Source organism: Lissotriton helveticus, chromosome 3_1, assembly GCF_964261635.1.
Source record: "Lissotriton helveticus chromosome 3_1, aLisHel1.1, whole genome shotgun sequence".
In the NCBI taxonomy this organism is placed as follows: Eukaryota; Metazoa; Chordata; class Amphibia; order Caudata; family Salamandridae; genus Lissotriton; species Lissotriton helveticus.
This window is the reverse complement of record NC_136061.1, coordinates 804361315-804382985: the sequence shown is the minus strand read 5'-3', so window position 1 is coordinate 804382985 and position 21671 is coordinate 804361315. Positions and strand designations below refer to the sequence as shown.

General features: G+C 47.0%; 1 protein-coding gene across 3 annotated transcripts in view; it reads left to right on the top strand.

Annotated features, from left to right (window-relative positions):
* Positions 1 to 21671, top strand: part of ABCC8 (ATP binding cassette subfamily C member 8) — a 1340683-nt gene that overhangs the window by 109058 nt on the left and 1209954 nt on the right. For 2 of the 3 annotated variants that reach the window (XM_078681061.1, XM_078681059.1), the window contains exon 1: positions 19686 to 19942. In XM_078681061.1, the coding sequence (XP_078537187.1) occupies positions 19795 to 19942 (148 nt within the window). In that variant the 5' untranslated portion in view covers positions 19686 to 19794. Of the gene's footprint in view, positions 1 to 19685; positions 19943 to 21671 lie in introns of those variants that run through there. The other variant, XM_078681060.1, reaches the window with a different exon arrangement.

The following is a 21671-nucleotide window of genomic DNA, read 5'->3' as shown; positions in this document are numbered from 1 at the left end:
ACTAATTTAAAATATGTATAATGAACCTAAAAATAGTACAATAACATTTAACAGCCTGGTAACTTCCCGAATTAAATCTCAATAAATAATAATACATTTAAATATATCAATTTGATCTATAAATAATAATATTTAATCAATCATATAAGCAAAATACTCACCCTGCTAACATTTTATATTTATTTAGCATTTACCAGTATTTCCTAAACTTAATTACAAATTGTACATTTAATTAATTTATATTATTTCACTTTTTTAAAGTTTCAAAGTTTAATTTAATTTAGATGAGCTTTTTTAGTATTTTTGACAAACATCAATAACTAGAGCTTTATTATTTGAAATAAATACATTACCTACTGGCGGTCACCAGTAGGCAGTTATAGTTAGGACCTATTATCCATAGGAAATCAGCAAAATTCTATTCTCAATAACTTTGGCGTCGATTGATGAATCTTTGCGAAATTTCCGAACTTTTGGCCAGCTCTGATGATCCCAGTCCCGGGGATCGTCAACCTCGGGCTAAAAAAAAATGGTGGGAGTGGGGTCCATGGTGCCCAAAGCCGTTCGGACCACCACCCCCTGGGGTTTTATGTATTGTGGGAAGGGGACTGCGTGGCCCCCTCCTGGAGCACTCAAGAGCCCCATTAGCCCCGGGACTACAAAAAAATGGTTGGGTGGGGTCTGCAAGGTCTCCAAAGCCCCGGGGACCACCACTCCCCGGGGCTTTATGTATTGTGGGATGGCCGGCTCCTTCAGTGTCTCGGGGTGTCCATCCCGCCCTCCCATAGCAACGAAATCTGTTCTCTCTTTTAAAATCTAAAACAGATTGCTTTTCCACATGGGGAGCTGCATGTTAGTAGCTCCCCGTGTGGAAAAGCAATGCCGGCTCCCAAACGCGTAGAAGTTGTGCAACAAAGGCGCTGTATTCGCGCACCCTACAGATTATGAGTCGTGCATCCAGCGTGTGTACACCAGTGGTCACACTGAGCGCCGCGCTGGGTGCGCTACTTCTAATTTTACCGTTAAAAAATAGCCCCTATCAGTAATTTCTAATATCCCCGGGGATTGTGGGGGCAGCCACAATGCCCCCACGCTCCCGCCGGCTCCCTGTGTCCTTCGGGAGCCGGCATTGCTTTTCTGCATGGAGAGATGCTAACTTGCATGTGGAAAAGCAATCAGGTTTGGATTTTGAAAGTGAGAACAGATTTCACTGCTGTGTCTTTTAAAATGCAAACTAAGTTTGCTATGGGAGGGCAGGAGCCGCGAGACTCCCGCCTTCTCATAGCAAACAGCAGTGTCCTGGGGGTCGGCACCCCGGGACACTATAGGAGTTGGCCCTGGGGTGTGGCGGTCCCCAAGGCCCTCGAGGGGTCCAGGTGGAGGGCCACGCAGTCTGCCTCCCACAATACACAAATCCCCAGGGGTAGTGGTTCCCGGGGCTTGAGGGGGGTCGTTGAGGTCCCCAAGGTCCCCACACTTCTAATTTTGCAGGGGGGGCCTTGGAGCCCCCCACAACCATTTATTTTATAGCCCCGGGGGGTGTCTCTCAGTCTTGTATAGAAAACAGCAATGTTGAAAGAATCTTCCAATAAGATTACAAATGATTTTTAAGTCCCTTTTCGGCGTTTTTGTTGTACTTTGCAGGTGTTAAAGCGATGACAATTTTAACTCCGTCTTTGTAAATATGCCACTAAGTGTTGTAATGTCGACAATCTCATCTTCCATTTAAATAGGCACGAAGTATTTATTGAAGTTCATTGTGAATCATGAAGCAGCACTGTCTAATTGTGATCGATAAAGAGTTGAATGAGTTGTGTACTTGTTTTGCTCGTAATGTGCATAGGGGCAGATTTACAAGCTCAATGTGTTACTATTGCATCACTTTTAAGATGGGAAAAGTGACGCAAAATTGATGCAAGGGGGTTGTAAATCTGGTACAACAGTGTTCTGTTTTACTTTGCTTTCCTTTCTGTAATGTAGAGGATTCTGGGTAAATATAACGGTTTCTGTGCAGCCAGTACCTTTCAACCCTACCCTAAACGGTTTTCTGCCTGTTACCATAGTAACAGTTCATGGGACACTTAAATGAGTACAGAGTTTAGAAGTTCACCACAGTATGTTGCTAATCGAAACAGTTACTGTTACTTTTCCATAGGAACCGTTAGTCATAGCTATAGACTCTGGAAAAGATCTGGTAAAGAGTTAGCCTCAGTATTATACTTCTAGTTATAAATATTATTTCTATGTTTAAATGTTTTCTAACTATATCATTATCACACTAAATATTAGTGAAATGTTGTCAGAAAAAGAAGACGTATATACTTTTTTTATTAACTTTTATTTAAACAATAATAAATAACTGGAAACGTAATTTAAAGATAACAATGTAATAAATAACTAGAAACATAACTTTAAAAAAACAATTCAACAAAATGTGATATGGACTCCAATAGAAGTAGGGTAGGTAATCTACAAAACAAAAATGAAAATAAGTGTTCAAAATTAGATCGATTAAATGAGGACAAACATTACAAGTTAAGGTAACACTTGGCGAAATTTGGTTATTTGCACGTCTGCAGTGTGCCTGATACATTTCACCTGTCTTATAGGCCCGCGTTTAAGAGGTGTCTGTATGGAGGTGCCTACTGCATCAGATTTACACTTTAAAATGATTCAGAGATGAGACAGAATTAGGTGAGAAATCAAGTCATTATGCAGGATAATATTCTTTAGGGCTTATTTACAAGACTCTTGCGCCACTTTTGTGTTACTTTTCCTACGTTGAAGTGACGCAAAAGTGGTGGAAGGGGCTTGTAAATAAGCTCTTTTATTTATATTGCATTTAATCTGAGGCATTGTATATCTAGACCGCTCAGTTTACCTTGTGTAAACACTGTGACCAACAGCGTTCAAAACTTGAACTCAGCTTTGGTTGTACAATGCAGAGTGGACAGCTGTGTCCATAACTTTAAAAAAGAAAGAGAAATGATGTGAGAGAGAGTGAGAGAGAGAAAGAGAGAAAAAACAACATTAAAACTGTGAGAGAGAGAAAGTTATAGATGGAGCAGTTAATACTGGAGAAAATACTCAAAGCTCACCTTTTGCATCCATTGTGTGTCCAAGCATGTGCTGGTTCATAGTGCAGCTGAAAGATAGTATATAGAGTTAGCAATATCATAGTGCATACAACTGCACACGTATATCTTTGCTTTATTTATTTGCACACTCAGGATAATGTATTTCATCAAGTTCCACTGTAAAGAGGTGTCTGTGCGCTGTTATTCTTCCAAAGTAGTATATCCCATGCACTCCCACTGCATAGCGGTGAGTTTTCAATATTGCATACCTAGACTGTTGCGCCCCATTGACTCGCAGAGTCCGGATGTGAGTGTTTTTCTTGGGAAGTCAGAGGCAGATTTAGAAGCTCCTTGCACCACTTTTCTAATGGTAAACGTGACACAAAAGTGGCGCAAGGGGCTTGTAGATCTGCCCCTCAGACTGTTGTAACCTATCCTCACTGCCCGGAGGTAATTGTACATTCCTACGCAGTGAAGCTGCTGCACACTACCCACTCTCTCCTTTCACAGATAACTTGTCTTTGTTTCGGAAACAAGCTTCTTTGCTCACCTTGTGCCATAGGCGTCATTCAAAGAGGGTGCACCACGTGTCGAAGCAGGCTTCTCAGACGTTGTTACTATGGCCACGCATCATCGCAGAATACACAAACGTAGAGCTTTGAGGTGTTGGGGGGAATAACGCCAATTTGTGAAACACAACCTGTAAGATAAAAAAGAAGTTAACATTGTGTGTCATTTCTTTATGAAAGGAGAGAGGAAGTGAGAGAGTGACTGAAAAGAATATTCGCAGCTCACCTTTCTGTCACCGGTGTGTTTTTCACCACGTGCCGGGACATAATGCACCCTGAAGCTCTACATCTAAAAGATAGTAAAAGAAAGATTTTATTATTGATATTTGTTACTATCTTAATGTGGAGTACAATAACATCGCCCTTTCACACACCTTCCCTCCCGCATTTAAAAACAACTATTTGTACAGTTTATATTCCGGACGTTTGACTGATTTATAGAAATATTCCTGCTATTGGAAAAAGAAAAATATTACTGGAATAAGATTCGGTATATAGGACTGCGTTCGTCTAAATTGCTGCGTTGGTTTTTTGTATCCAGTCTGCTGCAGCCCATCACCTCCCTCTGATGCGCACCCAGGCCTCACTGCTCACCTTTTCGTGGGCAGGACACCTTCTACATCATGCAGTCCCGCTCTGCCACCAAGAAGTCTGACATATGGTGCAGTCTTGATATCGGTATGGCTTACGACATACTCATGCTCCCATCATCATCGCAGGTTCCTCACCCACTCAGTCCTTCCGGTACCACTAACTCAGTGACCAAAGAGGCCACACAATTAGTGGTGAGCCCTTGTACTTGGTGGTTCGGGCCTACATGAGGCGTCTGAACCAGTAGGACGGGCCATCACAGCGCTTGCGATAGGAGCAACTCCAAAATGGCGTACAGCACGTGCGCCCCGTCTTTTTTATTGGTAGGGTCACGTGTGTAGTGATGCATGCGCTGGATGGGTTTGGTGTGGGTGTATACCAGCCTTGAGGGAGTGTATGTGTGCCGTTCTGACAACTAGACCTGAAACTAAGAAATCACTACAATGGAAATCTGGGCAATGTTTCGTTTTTGTTTTTTCCTGGTAGTGTAAGTGGGGTGGGCTGGCCAGACGTATGCCAGTTCTGCGCGAGGCTCTAAACCATGATTCCGGAGCTATGGGCGTGGTCCTGTCGTGAGCTATATGAGAAATCAAGTGATTTGGGTATCAGTTTTGTACTGCTTACGTTACCCGGGTCTTAAAAGCAAATATGTCATTATATCTGTAAAGTTCCACAACTTGGCCAACATGGAAGGTAGAGGGTATCACTGACTCTATATTCATTCATAGCTACACACATAAAAGATGGTGGACATGACGCATTTCTGCGATTATGAATGTTTGTTGTACATTCAGTGGAGTGTTGTAGGTGTAGTAATACAGGGCTGTGAAAGGTTTCAGTTGCAGTATTTGGCACATGAAGGGCAGCTAATATATATACGTATGTGGGTATTCATGTACACTGTAGAACTTGGTGCTGGAAATCAGTGTTCAAGGCTCGGAGTTGCGTCCAGATCCTGTTATTGTAGAGTAATGATGTAATGTACATGTGCCTGAAATTGTATTGTAAATATGGTGCACATGAAAATTGCTGATATAGTTTTGAGTTGATTTTGTGCTATATAAATATGCTAAAACAAAAGGAGGAATAGTCCACACTTACTGTCACAGGTAAGATGGTTGCGTACGCTATTTATAGCACAATATAATGTGGTAGGGTGGAGAAGCAGCATTTTACAAACACAATAAATACACAAACACAGATAGATATATGAAGTGGGTACGAGCATGTTTGCTCGACTCCATTTTATTACGTTGTTGTTGGCAACAAGTAGAATAGTAATCATGATATCATATACAGATATTAAATCATAAAAGGTTTATGACTTCTGCTGTACAAAGGTAGGAGCATTGTATGTGAAATAATACACAGAAGATTCTATCATAAAGAGTTCATGAGTTGTGGTGCACTAAGGTAGGGGCGGTTTGTGTGGAGCCTGCAATGATGCGTGGTCCAGGCAGACCGCACTGGTAAAAATGTGTTTTGACTATTGAATTTTGCCTCAACAAGGGCACGTGATGATTATTTACGGTGTACTGAGTTAGTGGTACGTCTGGTGTTTATGGTGTGCTCACCCTGCGGTGATGTGTGGTCTGAGCAGGCGGCACTGAAATCTTTCACTGTTGCATACAGGACTATATGAACTTTGAGGGGGGGAAAAAACTAGCATCAATGGTTATCATTTGCTGTGCAAACTAGGTGTACAGATTGCTCCCCATAACAAATTAAACGATTCCTCTTCACGCAGTGCATTGTCATCAGTGATGTCACTGACCATGTCATGAATGATGTAATATGTGACATCATCACCAGTGGATTGCGGGCGCAAGAGTTGCAGTTAGTACAACTAACTATAACGGAGGAATTTCAATGGTTTAGTATGAGTGAAATGTCCAGCTAACTATAACACCGCTGAAACCTATGGTTTTTTCAACTAATTTCTGAGGTTTTTTAACCCCTTCCATGCTCATGACGAGCTCAGCTCGTCACGCAGCACACTGCTTGTGTGCTCATGACGAGCTGAGCTCGTCATGAACAATGGGAAACATGGATCTGCAGCACAGAGTATGAATTGCTGTAGCATTCATGTAGTTAAACGATAATTCCTAACTATAACCTGCTTGATACCTATTGTTTTTTCAGTGAATATATATGTATATATATATAAAACAGTCAATTTAAATGATTTTTATAAATCAATAATTATAGTTTTATCAATTTACAATATATATATATTTGTTTCAATTTATGTAATTATCATTATTGATTATTATCATATATATAACTAAATAGCGAGATATATTACTATATGAAGATAGAGAGACAAATTAGATCATCCAAACAACTACCTACATCGCATGCAACCCAGGTGCCAGTGAAAATGTGATTTTTTTATAGAGAGAAAACGGACCTGACGAGTTTCAGCTCAAGCAAAGCCTTGCTCGCAGATAGGGGCCAGTTTGAGAGTAACATATAAAAACCAATGTGAGCATAAGCCATGATGACAGATTCAGTTTGACACTCTTTCTTTAAGTCATACTTCAAAGTATTTGTTTCTAATTCCCTCCATTTCAACACATTCAATACAATGCATCATTCTGTCAGGGGATTACATAGATTATAGTTCATCACTGATCACATCTTATCAAAACATTGATATTTATGTCCATTATTGTTTTAGTTCCCCTCTCTTTTAGAAACATATTATATTATGTGATCTGAGACAAATGTTTACTTATGTTTTTCTTTCCTTTTCTTTTGCCCAAGTGGGTTATTTCCCTTATTGCCTCATTTTAATTATAATTCATCTGAAGTCCCCTTGTCATCTCTGAGAGGCATCAAATATTCCATTCAGGAAATACCCATCTGTCTTTTTTTTAAAGCAGATTCAATATACATGTCTCATATTTGGTACAGATGATATCCCCATTCACCTTAATAACGATTTCTTCAGAATCTGTAGAGGTACTCTCAATATCTCGCTGCAATTCAGACAACCTGGTTTAAATGTTTAAAGTTTTATTGTTAAACGTGAATCTAATTTGCATAATTAATTCTGATAATCTCTCTTCCCGGGATGCTGAAGTATTTTATTGAGGCCAAAGTGTAAAATCTATGTCTAGTCACCCTGACGGTGTATTTGAAATTGTCTAGCCACTGGATACTTCTGATCGTTTTGAGTGAGTGATAGCAAGAATGTGCTGTAGAATTCTTTTTTTTTACCTGGAAGATTGTACTCCTATTGTTAGAAATTGATTGGCAGCGGTATGCACCCTCTCCAAGAAGGAACCACAATCCTAGTCGGGGTAAGTCATTATCACACTTTAAATTAACCGGTGCTCACCTTCTGGTAGCTCGGCACAGAGCAGTCAGGCTGAACTAAGAGGCAATGTGTGCAGTATTTGTGCACACAAAACACAGCAACACAGTAGAAACACCACAAAAGGACTCAAAACAAGTTTAGAAAAATAGCCAATATGTGTATGAGTAAAACAAGATCAAAATGACAAAATTCACATTAGTAGATGTCAAGATGTGTATTTTTAAATAATAAACTGCTTTGTAGTGCTTATAAACAAATAGCTCCAACCAGGGCTATCTGGTCGTGCTTAATCGGGACAAATCCAACAGTTCCGGCTGACCGTGATGGCCCACGGGTCGAAAACAGGGGCCAGCCTTAATCCTCTGAACAGTACCTTGGATGCGTCAACGCCAAGGACAATCCATGAAGCAAGGAAGGCGATATGTCGCTGTTGATCTCAAGGATGGGGCAATGTATCAGTTCCGAGCTGCACATAGTCAAGAATGTGTTGAGAGTCAAGATGTGATGAACATCAGTGTGATGCTTTGTTATCTAAACCACTGAGCTATAGGTGATAGTTGGAGATGCATCGGAAACAGGGGACGATGCGTCGCACAGTCGGTGATCCACTGTCAATGGTTCAATTAGCAGTTGTGATGCGTCAGGTTGAAGGAAATGAGCCAGGTCTGATTGTCACAATATCATCGATGCATTTTTTTCTGGGTTGCAGCACTGGAAAACTCACTTCCAAGGTCCCAGGACTGGATTGCCACTACTTAGCACAGCAGACAGAGTCCAGGTGCTGGATGTGTGCTTAAGTCTTCCATATCCCTGAGACTTCAGAAACAAGAGACAAGCTAAAAATGTTTTGGAAATACTTGGGTTATGGGATGTACTGGTGCAGATTCAGTTCTTCTCACTCCCAGGTAAGAAGCAGCAGGCAGCATACCAACACAGCAAAGCAGTTCAGCAAAGTGGCAGTCCCTCCTGGCAGCACAGCAGCCCTTCTTCCTGGTAGAATGTTGTCAGTTCCAGACGTTTTCTGGCTTGGTGGTGTCAGAGGTCCAGCACTTATCAGGAGTCAGGTTTCCTTGGTATACAACCTTTACAACGCAACTTTTACCACGCAGTGCCTTTACGACACAACTTTTACAACGCAAACCATTACAACGCATTGCGCTGGGGGGCGCTCTAGGATAGGGAATATGTTTAATTTACTGTCCAACACCTTCCCTACTATCCACGGGGAGTGGAGTTGGAATAGTAAATTAAACTATTCACTATCCAGCGCCCCAAAGCACTATGCGTTGTAAAACTCGCGTTGTAAATGCATGCGATGTAAAAGCATGCATTGTAATGTCATACATCCGGTTTCCTTGGATCTTTTTTCCACCATCTTTTATGAATTGCCTTCTTTCTTCACTTGCAGACTTCCCTGCCCAGGCATGTTCTGAAGAGGTGATGATGAAGTGCCAGTCTTATTCTGTGACATAAGAAGACTTCAAAGAGAGGCCTTTACAGTGCACAGAGTCCCTGCCCTTCCTGCCCTGGTTCCAGACTCTCTACCAGGGACTATGCAGCCCTTTGTGTGGAGGCAGGTACAGCCTACTCAGATGTGTCAGCTCCTCATTCCCATCCTGCTCAGGATGATCCATCAGTATGTTGATGGCCCATCAATCAAACCTAAGCCCCCTTTTTTCGATGGACTGAATGCAGAACAATGTCATACATTCACCCCAGTACAGAGATCTGGGCCTAAATACATTGTTTTTTTGCTCCCCGTGCCATTCCAGTTTTAACCCATCCATCAATTGTGTCTTTTGCTTCCTCGCCCTAAATGCGCCGGGTATGCCCAGACTTGGATCCCGGTACAAAAGGGGGGTGGTGATGGACGGAGCATCTGAATCAATCAAACACTCACACCCAGTCAAAAGATCTGAGTTTAATCCATCACCGTTCTTTAGCCCACTCTGCCACCCCAGTTCAGACATGGCTATATGCAAATCAGTCTGACCCTGTGCCTCATGGGAACAGTCCAGCCTGAACTGCCAAGCCATGCCTTCCCTAGACCGGAAACAAGCTTCCGAGGACCGGTTTCTGGCATTCCAGCCGTCTTCAGCCCGGCTTGCTTGAATCCAGTGGCAAAGTGAGCAAGGGACTCACTTCTGAGCATACCCTGCCACACTTATGGCGGCCAAAAGCAGTACAAAAGGGGGGTGGCGATGGACAGAGCATCTGAATCAATCAAACACTCACACCCAGTCAAAAGATCTGAGTTTAATCCATCACCGTTCTTTAGCCCACTCTGCCACCCCAGTTCAGACATGGCTATATGCAAATCAGTCTGACCATGTGCCTCATGGGAACAGTCCAGCCCGAACTGCCAAGCCATGCCTTCCCTGGACCGGAAACAAGCTTCCGAGGACCGGCTTCTGGCATTCCAGCCATCTTCAGCCCGGCTTGCTTGAATCCAGTGGCAAAGTGAGCAAGGGACTCACGTCTGAGCATACCCTGCCACACTTATGGCGGCCAAAAGCGGTACAAAAGGGGGGTGGCGATGGATGGAGCATCTGAATCAATCAAACACTCACACCCAGTCAAAAGATCTGAGTTTAATCCATCACCGTTCTTTAGCCCACTCTGCCACCCCAGTTCAGACATGGCTATATGCAAATCAGTCTGACCCTGTGCCTCATGGGAACAGTCCAGCCCGAACTGCCAAGCCATGCCTTCCCTGGACCGGAAACAAGCTTCCGAGGACCGGCTTCTGGCATTCCAGCCGTCTTCAGCCCGGCTTGCTTGAATCCAGTGGCAAAGTGAGCAAGGGACTTACGTCTGAGCATACCCTGCCACACTTATGGCGGCCAAAAGCGGTACAAAAGGGGGGTGGTGATGGACGGAGCATCTTAATCAATCAAACACTCACACCCAGTCAAAAGATCTAAGTTTAATCCATCACCGTTCTTTAGCCAAATTTGGATCCCGGGCTCACTGTGTCACTGGATTCAAGCTATCCTGTCTGATGAAGGGTGAAACCCTTAAACTGGTCCTAGGATGCTTGTTTCCATCCAGGGCAGTTCGGGCTGGACTGTTCCCATGAGGCACAGGGTCAAGACTGATTTGCATATGGTCAGGTTTAAACTGGGGTGGCACGATGACCAAAAGAATTATGGATTTAACCCAGATCTCTTGACTAAGGGTGAATGTTTTGATTTGTTCTGCATTCCGTCCATCAAATGTGTGTCTTTTACTTTCTAAAAGTGGCATTTTCAGACTTGCAATTTAAAATTCAACTTTACCATATGTTGTAATTTTAAATTGGGAGTCCAGAGACACCAAACTTGAAAAGTCCATCTTTTTCTAATCGGAAAGTAGACTTATAAAGTGTCATAAGGTAATCTCCATGTTACCCTATGGGAGAGATAGGCCTTGCAGTAGAGAAAAACAAATGTATGAGTTTTTCACTACCAGGGCATGTAAAACTTAAAAGTACATGTCCAACTTTTTAAATACACTCCATCCTGCCCTTGGGGCTGTCCACAGCCTACCTTAGAGGTGACTTGTATGTATTAAAAAGGAAGGTCTGAGCCTGGCAAACGGGTTACCTTGCCAGGTCAACATGGCCGTTTAAAACTGCACATACAGGCTCTGCACTGGTATGCCTGAGACATGTTTAAAGGGCTTTTTAAGTGGCTGGGTCAATTAGTGCTACCGGCCCTCTAGTAGCATTTAATTTACAGCCATGGGCACATGTAGTGCACATTTTCTAAGGGTGTATAGGTAAATTAAATATGTCAGTTGTGGAAAACCAATGTTACCGTGTTTCAAGTTAAAAGCACATGCACTTTAGCACTGGCTAGCAGTGTTAAAAGCTGAGAGTCCTAAGGCCAGCAAAAATGACTTCAGTAAAATGAGGAGGAGGAAGGAAAAATGTATGGAGATGACCCTGCAGAAAGACCCATTCCAATACCTATGTATTTCTTTTACATGGACATTCAATATAATACACTGTGAAGTCAGATCTACAGTTGATATATTCGGTTATTTGTGTGTGGTTTGTTACTGTATGGAGTGTCATAATCTAGCCTATTCTTGCTATGTTTTCATGCATTGCAGTTTCTACATATGTAACAGTTCATTGGTTCTTAGTCCAACTTTCTGTTTTATGTGTTGTCAGAAAAGAAATTTCTCAATACAATGTGTTTTAGACGTTTACACCTTCTAGAGGTTAGGCCTGGGGAGTCCCTTAGATATTTTGAGAGTGTTTTTTCATTCATTGAGAAGTCACAATTTTTGGATACTATTTTCTTTACTGTTTGAGGTTGGCCACTGAAAGTTGTAATGATTCTTATTTTGTCTGTTTGTTTAGTCCCTCTCCTAACTATTAATTTACTTGTGGTTCTCGATTTATAGAGAAACTCTTCTCTGTCTCGATTAGCTTCTCTTCTGTGCTATGCCATTCCAACAATAAATAGTAGATGTAACTGCATAGCCATATCATTAAGTATTGCATATATATGTCTAGTCTAGGGTAAGTGGACACCTGCTCCTCCCACCAAAATATTGGCATAGCTAGGGGCAAAGCAAGTACCCACTGCAATCACCTGGATCTGCTTCTGGAGGCATTGCTCAGATAACAATGCAGACATAACATAAACATATGGAGTGGCATTCTAGTATGTTCATAGTGGTTAATGGGTCTTGCTCCAAGAAAATGTGATCAGGGGATCACAAGTTGATTCCTACTAGACTTTTATGGGTTGAGGTATACATTTTAGGAATCATGAAGCACTGATTAACACATATGAACTAATAAATCCAGGTATGTTACATTGCTCTATTACTTACCGGTAATCTTCATTACTACTGGTCCCGTTGTCCTCAGCCCATTCATAACTTATGGAGATTACCATCTCCCGACAGAAAAAAAAAACAAGAGGCATGCTGGGATTTCACTACTGCCCCTCCCCCCGGGAGTATAAAGGTAGTACTTACCCAGCAGCCCTCCTGTACAAACAAGCCCAGACAGGAAGGCCGGCCGCCTGGGAGGGAGGGAGGGGCGTATGAATGGGCCGAGGACAACGGGACCAGGAGTAATGAAGATTACCGGTAAGTAATAGAGCATTACCCCCAGGTCCCTTATGTCCTCGGCCCACTCATAACTTATGGAGAAATACCAAAGCAGAAAAAGCCGGCCTTCCCAAACAACACAGAAGCCAACCCGGGAAACCACCCCAAGGCAGCAACCGGAGGAAGAAAAGGAAGAACCGGGGAAAACACAGGCAGAGCCCCCGACAACAGAGGGCCCCCACCAGCCCAGCACACACCCAACAAAACCCAAGGGAGCACAGCTAGACGACCAGACCGGCTACCACAGAGGTCAACCAGCCCACCGCAGGAACACCCCACAGCCAACCAGTGACAGGGAGAGCACAGACACCCAAGCCACCAGAGGCAAGAGGACAACAGCAGAAGAGAGGCCAAACTAAGAGAAAAGACAAGAGCCCACAGGCCAGCAAGCCAGGAACGGGCAAAAGAAGACAACCCAGGCAAGACCAGGCAGGAGATAAGAGAACCAGAGGAACCAAAGGTCCAAAAAAACCAACCCCGGGAAGAACAGCGGAAGCCCACCAGCACCCAACCCGGAAGGCAAGACCGAGCCCACGGACAGGGAAAGAGAGAAAACCCAGGCACCAGGGAACGAAGAGCAAACCCCAGGAAGCCAAGCCACCAGGCCCCGAAAGACGAGGACACAAGGCAAAGGGAACCAGCACCTCCAGGGAACCCGAGCAGGAAGAACCAACAAGGGCAACCAACCAGGCACAAAGAGACCCGGAAAAAAGAGGAAAAGGGAACCGAAGGAACCCCAGGAACCCCAAAACCGAACCCCAGCCAAAGCGGAGGAAACGGTAGCAGGAAGCAACAGCCCGACAAAGGCAAACCTGAACACCAAAGCAGGAGCGCAACCGGACAGGACAAGGACCCGGAGGACCCAAGACGACAGCAAGGGAACCAACAACAACCACAGCCAAGCCAAACCAGAGACAGGCCAGGCAGAAAGACTCCAAACAGCCCAAGCAAAGGACCGGGGCAGAAACCCAGAGGCCAGAGAGACCGAGGCAAAACTAACTCAGAGGACCGCACAGAAGCAACCGCAGCCAGGGAGGAAAGCACAAGCAAGCCATACCCCACAGCCCGGCAAGACCCAAGGCAGGGCACGCACAGGGGACGAACCCCGCAAGGCGCAAAACTGCAACCGACGAAACAGACAGGAAGCCAAAGCCGAAGCCAAAAGCAACCCACAGAACCAACCCAAAACAAGGGAAGGACAAAGAAGGAAGAACCCCAAACGAGCACAGGCCGGAGAGCCAACAGCCCTGTCAATGCCCCAACGAACCCAAGAAGAGGCAAGCAGGGAAAACAAGAAGGTGACAGCGAGACGGTCAGAAACAGGAAGCAGACCGGAACACACCACACCCACAAGGAACCGGAACCCGACGGCACAGGAACCAGCCACCCCACAGGCAGACAGAGCACCCGCAAAGAAGCGCCAAGCCAACCAAGAAACTCCCAGTAGAGACCCAATCAGGCAGCCCAGGACCGCAGAAAGAACACAACCAGGCATCCCAGAGCAGGACGCTCAAACAGAAACAGCAGACCAGCCCAGAACAGGAGCCAACAGGGAGGAAGCCCAAGTCAACAGGCAACCACAGAAAGCCACCGCCGATGGACAAGCAGAAGCAAACACAGGCCAAAGCAACCAGCGTAGCGTGCCTCCCACACGGCCAAGCAACGGGGAGACACGCACAGCGACCCGGAAGGAACCCGGAGGCGGCGCACCCGCCACAAAGGGCCGAGAAACCGGAACACCCGCCAGGAGGAATCCATGCCTCCCAGCAAGCCCGGCAGGCCGGGAGGCACACCCAGTAGAAGCAACCAAAAAAAAACAGCCCCCCGAACAGGAGAACAGGGAAAGCCGAGGCCCAACTCCAGCGACAGAACCACCAGAAAGAGCGGAGCCACCCCCCCCCCCCCCCAAGAACTCCGGGGTGAGAAGAACACCAGAGGCCCAGGAGAGGCAACAATAACTGCCACCCCGCACCACCACCAAAACCAGAAGAGGCAGGGATGAAAACCAAAGGAAGAAGCCAAAGCAACCAGGCCCGGCAGGAACCAACCCGGCCAGACCTAGCACAACCACCGAGCAGAAAACGGAGCATGGGAACAACACCCCAACCCCGAGAACAGGAGGCAAGACAGAGCCCGGCAGCCGCCAGAAAGCCCCAGTCAGGAACAAACCACGACAGGCAACACCAAAGAAACAGAAGGGGAGGCCAGGAACAGCAGAACCAAGCCAAAGACAAGCACAGGAAGAGCCAGCGCAAAAGCAGCCAGGCCAAGCTCACAGAAAAGGCCCCGGGAAACACCGGAAACCCACGGACGGAGCAAAAGGAAGGCACAGCACCAGAAAGAACCAGGCAGGCCCCCACCAAGCACCACGCCCAACCACAGGCGCAGGCAGGGAGGAACAAAACAGCTGCACACAAGGCAGAGGGTGACACAGCACCCAAAAGAACCACTGGCACAACACCGGCAAGCAGCCACAAGCGGAACTAGGTGCAGCCCAAAGGAAGGGAGGAACAGGGTCAGGAACCAGGAGCCCCAAACGCCGACCAACCACACAGAGGCCAGGAAGGGAAGGACCAGAACCCCAAGCGGAGCAGAGGCCACAACAGCCAGACCGCAGCGGAGGCAAGGCCACCGAGGCAGAACAGGACGGCAGGGCAACCGGAACCAGAAGAGCCCACAGGACCCCCACAACCCCATCAGCGGCCCAAGGAGCAGGAACACCGTCCCACAACCAGGCGGGGCAGAACAGAAGGCAAACCAACAGGCCGCCGCAGCAGAAGAAATAATCGACTCCAGCACCAGAGCAGCAAAGGGCAAGGCGCAAGCAAGCAGGCAGGAAAACCCCAACAACACCGGGAAACCCACGAGCAAGCAAAGGCGGGAACAGCGAAAAAGAACCAGCCCCCACAGAGGCGACCGGAACCCACGCCAACCCGAGCCAAAGCGAACAGACCCATGGAACGGCCACCACCGGAGAACAGCAACAACTGGTGCCGGCCGGAGGCCAGAAAGCAAGCAGCGTGGAACCCCGAGACAGCAGCAACAGAGAACCCAACACCAAAGGCGCAGGAGAAACACAGCACGGCAAAGGCACGCCAACACAAAAAGGCGCAAAGGGAGGAGAGCAGGCCCCCAGGACGCAGCCCAGCCAGCCCCAAGAGGACCAACACCACTCAAAAACCGCACAGGACCAAACCGGAGGCGGGGAAGCAGCCCCCCCCCCCCCCCCCAGAAAAGGCGACAGCACAACAGTGGGCAGAGGAGGGGAAGAATCCCCGCAGCGCAACCAGGCCAGAAACACAGAAGCGCAGACCGGCAACAGAGGAAACAGAGCGCAACACAGAAGCACAAGGCAAGGCACACACGGAGCGCCCCCTCCGCAGCAAGGACCCCGCAGGAGCCAGAACATGCGCCCCGCACAGGCCCACACGCCCCACCAGTCAAAGGGGAGAGAACAGGCCAGCCGCCACACAGACGAAGAAGGAGCCAGGGGAAAACAAAGCGAGCGGGCAACATAGCGCGACACAACACACCATAAAAACAGGAATGGACGGCTCCGGGAGAGGAAGCGAGGCACCCAGAAACACAGGAAGCGACCCAGACGCGAAACCCGGCACCACCCCGCCCGAGTCGAGCCGGCATGACACCCCCACAGGCAAAGAAGTCAGCCACCACCGCAAAGGAGAGCCATCGCAAAAATGCACAAGGGGAAATGAAGCCAAGCCGAAGCAAGCAAGCATCCCACGCAAGAACGAAGCCCCCCCGGTACATCCCCTGACAACACCAGGAGGTACCGAGGACAGGCCAGAACGGCAGCAAGAAAGCTACGTGCAAAACCAACCAAAACAGTACAACCAGGAAACCCGGCCAGCACAGGGATTGAACCCGCGGCCAAGGCGCCACCCATGCCAAATGCGCAGGTATGAAGTCCCGGAAACAGCCCCCGTCAACACCAGGATGCTCCGAGGACAGAACACGCCCCGGCCATACGTAAAAACATCCAGGCACTGAGTATAAGCAAGAGGAAGACACCACAAGCCCCTGCCAGAAGAGGGGACGAAGCGCACATGCGAAACATCGGAAGCGGCCGCGCCCAAGCACACCGAGCATGAACGAAACCCCGGGCACAGCCCCCCCCCCCCAACACAACCAGGAGGCTCCAAGACCATAACCCTCCCAGAAGGTCGAGAATGTGAAGCAGCAACCAGCGGCAGCGGGGGCCAACACACAACAAGACCCCCACTGCCAGCGCTCAGGAAAAAGTGCAGTGCATACAGAGGGAGCACGAACACCCACACTGCAAATGAAAGCACAACATATCCATCAATGCAAAACGGCAAGAAATCGAAATCCGCCAAGCGGGACTCACCAGGAGGAGGGGCCGCATCCAACCACAGTACACCCCTTCCCCCCCTCGCCGCCATCCAGGATTCCGGAAGCCCTCACCATCATCACGGGCAGCAGAGAACCGGCAGGAGCCCCGGGGTAACCGGCTCGAAATCCACACAGCCCAGCACAGGAAGACGAGCCACCAGCAACCCGGAAGGAACCCTCGGGAGGCCGGCTCACCAGCCGCAAAGGGCCGCCAGAAACCTCAAACAGAGGAAACAAAGAGCCGGCACAGAAACCAAGCCTCCCAGCAAGCCCAGTAGGCCAGGAGGCAAGGAACCAGGAACCCCAACCGCACAGCCAGGCAGCCGGAAGGGGGTAAACAGGAACAAAAGCCACTCAAGCCCAGCAGGAGCAGCACCAGCATCCAACATCAAAAACTGTCGAAGACAGAAAAAAAGAACAGGAGGGCTGCTGGGTAAGTACTACCTTTATACTCCCGGGGGGAGGGGCAGTAGTGATATCCCAGCATGCCTCTTGTTTTTTTTTCTGTCGGGAGATGGTAATCTCCATAAGTTATGAATGGGCCGAGGACATAAGGGACCTGGGGGTAATGACAGCAACCACTAGGCGTGACTTACTAGATCTGCACGCAGTAAAAAAAAATGCAGGATTACCACAGCCTGGAAATGCATGATACATTCAAACTGCACCACTTATAATACCTGTTTGTCTGGAAACTCCTGTAATTATTGTGTTAGAAGTGATAATTCTGTAGTATTAGGTACTATATACAACGCATTATTGTCATTATTTGCAGAATTACCATCAATGCCTAACACATGCACACTGATAATAAGTGCACTTAACTGCTTCCTCAAACGCAGCTCACACTTATTTAAAGTGCACAACCATACTTTGCTTACCAAACGTCAGCATCAAAAGGTTGTGGGACTGGCAGTGCTGGAGCTTTGCAAATTCCAAACAGCACATCCTATTATGTTGTAATATAGTACTCATACCCCCTTGTGGTGCGTCGAGGTGCATTATCAGACAGGTAGAACACTACTCCATGGAGACAGTGGCATAGGAAGGGGTGAGGTGGGTGCGGACCGCCCCGAGTGTCATCACTGAGGGGGTGACAAAATGGCAAAAATATGGGTTTTAAACAGATATTTTTGCCATTTTGTCAAGCCGAGGGTGACAAGAAATTTTCCGCACTGGGTACCACCTGGCCTTGCTATGCCACTGCATGGAAAATGGTTGGAAGGTTTGATTTGTGGTGGACATGTCACACTCATTTAAGTGCCCTGTCACGAGTCACCAAACCAAGTGCACTACTCTATTGACCAACAAATATTCCACACCCAGAAAGTGCAAAGTCTCTCTTCGCAAAACTAATCAGTGATCACACTCTTATTGAGAGCGTTGTCTCTCGTCAACAGATAACTCCACACACCACCAAACCTGTGACTTCAGTTGCCTCACAGTTTTAGCAATCTATACAGAGAACGCATCTTCGTGTTCAATCTAGTTGGTTTAAGCGTTCACTCTATAAATGCAGCGAAAACCAATGAATCGATACCTGTTGGCATTGGACATGCTGTGTGATGCGTCTGCTGCTCCACGGGGCACTTTCTCTCATCCGCGTGTGCAGGCAGGGGATGGAAATTCTGCCCGTATTTTTAACTACAAATTCGCATTATCACATCTTCTGTCCGCAGGGATATGGGGGTCGCGCGCACGTTTGGGATGGGGCAAGCATACATAAATTATTCCATTCAGTATCTTTGCTTCCAAGAAACCATGACGACAAGCCGAATCTCCTAAAAAAAAACAAATAAACACATTTGCACGTGAAGCCAGCAATGCTTTACATTTATGGGACGGAGTTAAGCTTGGCTGTTACATTTTTAATTGGCCCGCCTTCTTTAAGGAATGTCTGATTGCAAATTAATGCACTGTATTTACTGTTCTGCTGCTGCACTTGTTTCTGTTTATTGTTCTTCTGTTGTCCTTGCAAAATTGGGATTAGAGTCAGCGTGATCTGAAGAAACAAAACCGGTGGATGGGAAGCCGGGTGCCTTATATTCCTTTCTGATAGCTCTTTAAACGTGGGCGTGATGCATTTATAAATAAGCATGCTTTTAAGGAATGTGTTGACTTGATCCAAAATAATGCATTGTTTCTTATTCTTATCCTGCTGTCTTGAAGACATTACATTATTATAAGCAGTATCTACTGTAGAACAACAGCTGCTGCATGGGAAGCCAGAGATGTTATACGTCTCTCGGATGGTGGTAGAATAGCGCTAGGTGCACCCTTTCGGATACTTCAATGCGCTGAGAGGAAAACAGAGTACAGTTTGATGAAAAGAGGATGCATGGGGCGGGCGCCCACGTCCATGTTTTGAATGAATGTCTTAATCGATGTATTGTTGTTCTGTACTTGTGAAAGTGCCGTTAGACGCGCACACCTGGGCCAGCCCGTCAGCCTGTTGTGTAGCCGGTGCCCGCTCCTCACTCCCCTCCCCCGCCCCTGCTGTTGGAGGCGGGCTGCGCGCAGAGCTGCCCTGCCGGTGTTGATGCTGAGGCGCTCCCCACTCGAAGCGCTGTTTGTGGCGTCTCCTCCCCCTCAGTGACAGCCGCGCGCGCGCAGGGGCTCCGCGCAGCAACCACCCCCCCTGGAGCCGCGGCGGCCATGGAGCCCCCGCCGCCCTGCCCCCGCGCCCTGCGCCCCAGGTAGGGCCCAGTGTCTGAGAGCCTGTCCTTTTCGCCCGCAGAGCCCCGGCTCAGCCATGTCCCTGGCCTTCTGCGGGAATGAGAACAACTCGGCCGCCTACAACGTGGACAAAGGAGTGCTCAACAACGGCTGCTTCGTGGACGCGCTCAACGTGGTGCCCCACGTCTTCCTGCTATTTATAACCTTCCCCATATTATTCATAGGTAAGTGTGTGCATGCCTCGTGTGCCCCAACTGCTCAGTTACCTCTGTAGAATGAATGGCAGTCTGTGTTTCACTGTGGGTACCCTCTTTCTGTGAATGCTACCTCCCTTCTCGCTCTAAGTCATTTCATGATGGGTTAAGGACACAGAGCTCTGGGCGGGATGCGCTGTGCGCCCTTGGACTAGCAGAATCCCAGGATGACAGAAGCTGTCCTTTGCAGCAGTAACGCGCCATGAAATAGATATTTTCTTCAGAGGACTGTCTGTTCCCTTTGGAACGGCAGACCCCTGTCATGCTTCAGATATGAAAATGGCTGTGGGGTTGTCACGCTCAGGCGCGCAGAATGCTTTCTTGGTACTGAAGGTGTGAGTGGGATAATACCTGCCAACTTTTGCTTTCTAGTGCAGAGCCCGGAGCTGCAGCCAAGGCAGCGCCGCCTCTCCTCAGGGGAATGGGGAATTCTTGTCTACCTGGAGCGGCGATGCTGCCGCCTCCCGGGCTGGGAGTAGCTCCTTGTCCCGAATTAAGGGGAGTCTATAGACACTCCGGGGGACCGTTTGGAAGAGCATTGGCATCACAGTGCAATGAGCGTTGTGCTGCGGCTGAGCGGCGAGTTTATCCTGGGGAACCTCCGTTTGTGGTGACGCTCTTCCCTTCTCAGGGGTGACACGTGTATCAAGGGAGCGTTCGGCCGGTCTGGAAAGAGCGAGCGCCTTCACTGACTAGACACAGTGATGTCTCAGCAAAGACCGATGTCCTTTTCTTACCAGTTACATGCAAATATCCAGACTTGGTATGAAGGTCGTGGTGTTGGAAATAAGCCTAAATCACAGTGCTCACATTTTTGGCAAACAAAACAGGCAACGAAAATGAAATGAACTGCATAAGATCACACAATTTGGCCATACAGGAAGATGTATCTACAGTCGCAGTCACCACATAGAGTGCGCGTGGTAAGTTCTTTCAGGGCATGTCCGTGACATGATTTTAGGCTGCTTAGCGTCCAATATAGTTGTAGTGGTTGCATGCTATCACATGTGACAGTAATAAATGCTTATTTTTCACTGGAACTTCGATGGAATGTCCTGTTTTTGACTAGAGCAGCCAACACTTGTTATGTTTTCTAAACGAAGCTACATGAGATAACAATACTCTACAAAATAATACAACTCAAATCATCAAAACAACACATAATGAAACTCAGCAACTCAATAATGACAAAGCACAATAGAACGCAACAAAATGAAATTACAGACTAACCTTAACAAAATAATAATAACATCGCAGCAGCACATCGGCGAAACACAAAATAAATCCAATGCAATATTGCAACATAATACTGCTACACATCACGATAACACGCCATCATAAAACAAAAGCAACTCTCGAATCTAATGCAACAACACAACTGTGCTGTAGTGTGGTGCTGCTGTGTTATTGCATTGCTGTGTTGGTACATGGTGTTGTGTTGCTGTGATTGCATTTTATCGGAGTACTGTGTTGGTTTATCGTTGTGTTGCTGTCTTATATTGTATTTTGTTATTGGGTGCCGTGTGTTTTTTGTTGAGTTTTTGTAGAAGCTTTGATGTGTTTTCTTGGCATGTTTTGTTGTCTGTGTGTTGCTGTGTTGTACTGTGTTCTTTTTGTAGGATGGTGTGTTGTTATGTTGATTCGCTATTGTGTAGTATTCTTGTTTTGTGTTAATGCGTTAATGCGTTTTTGCTTTGCT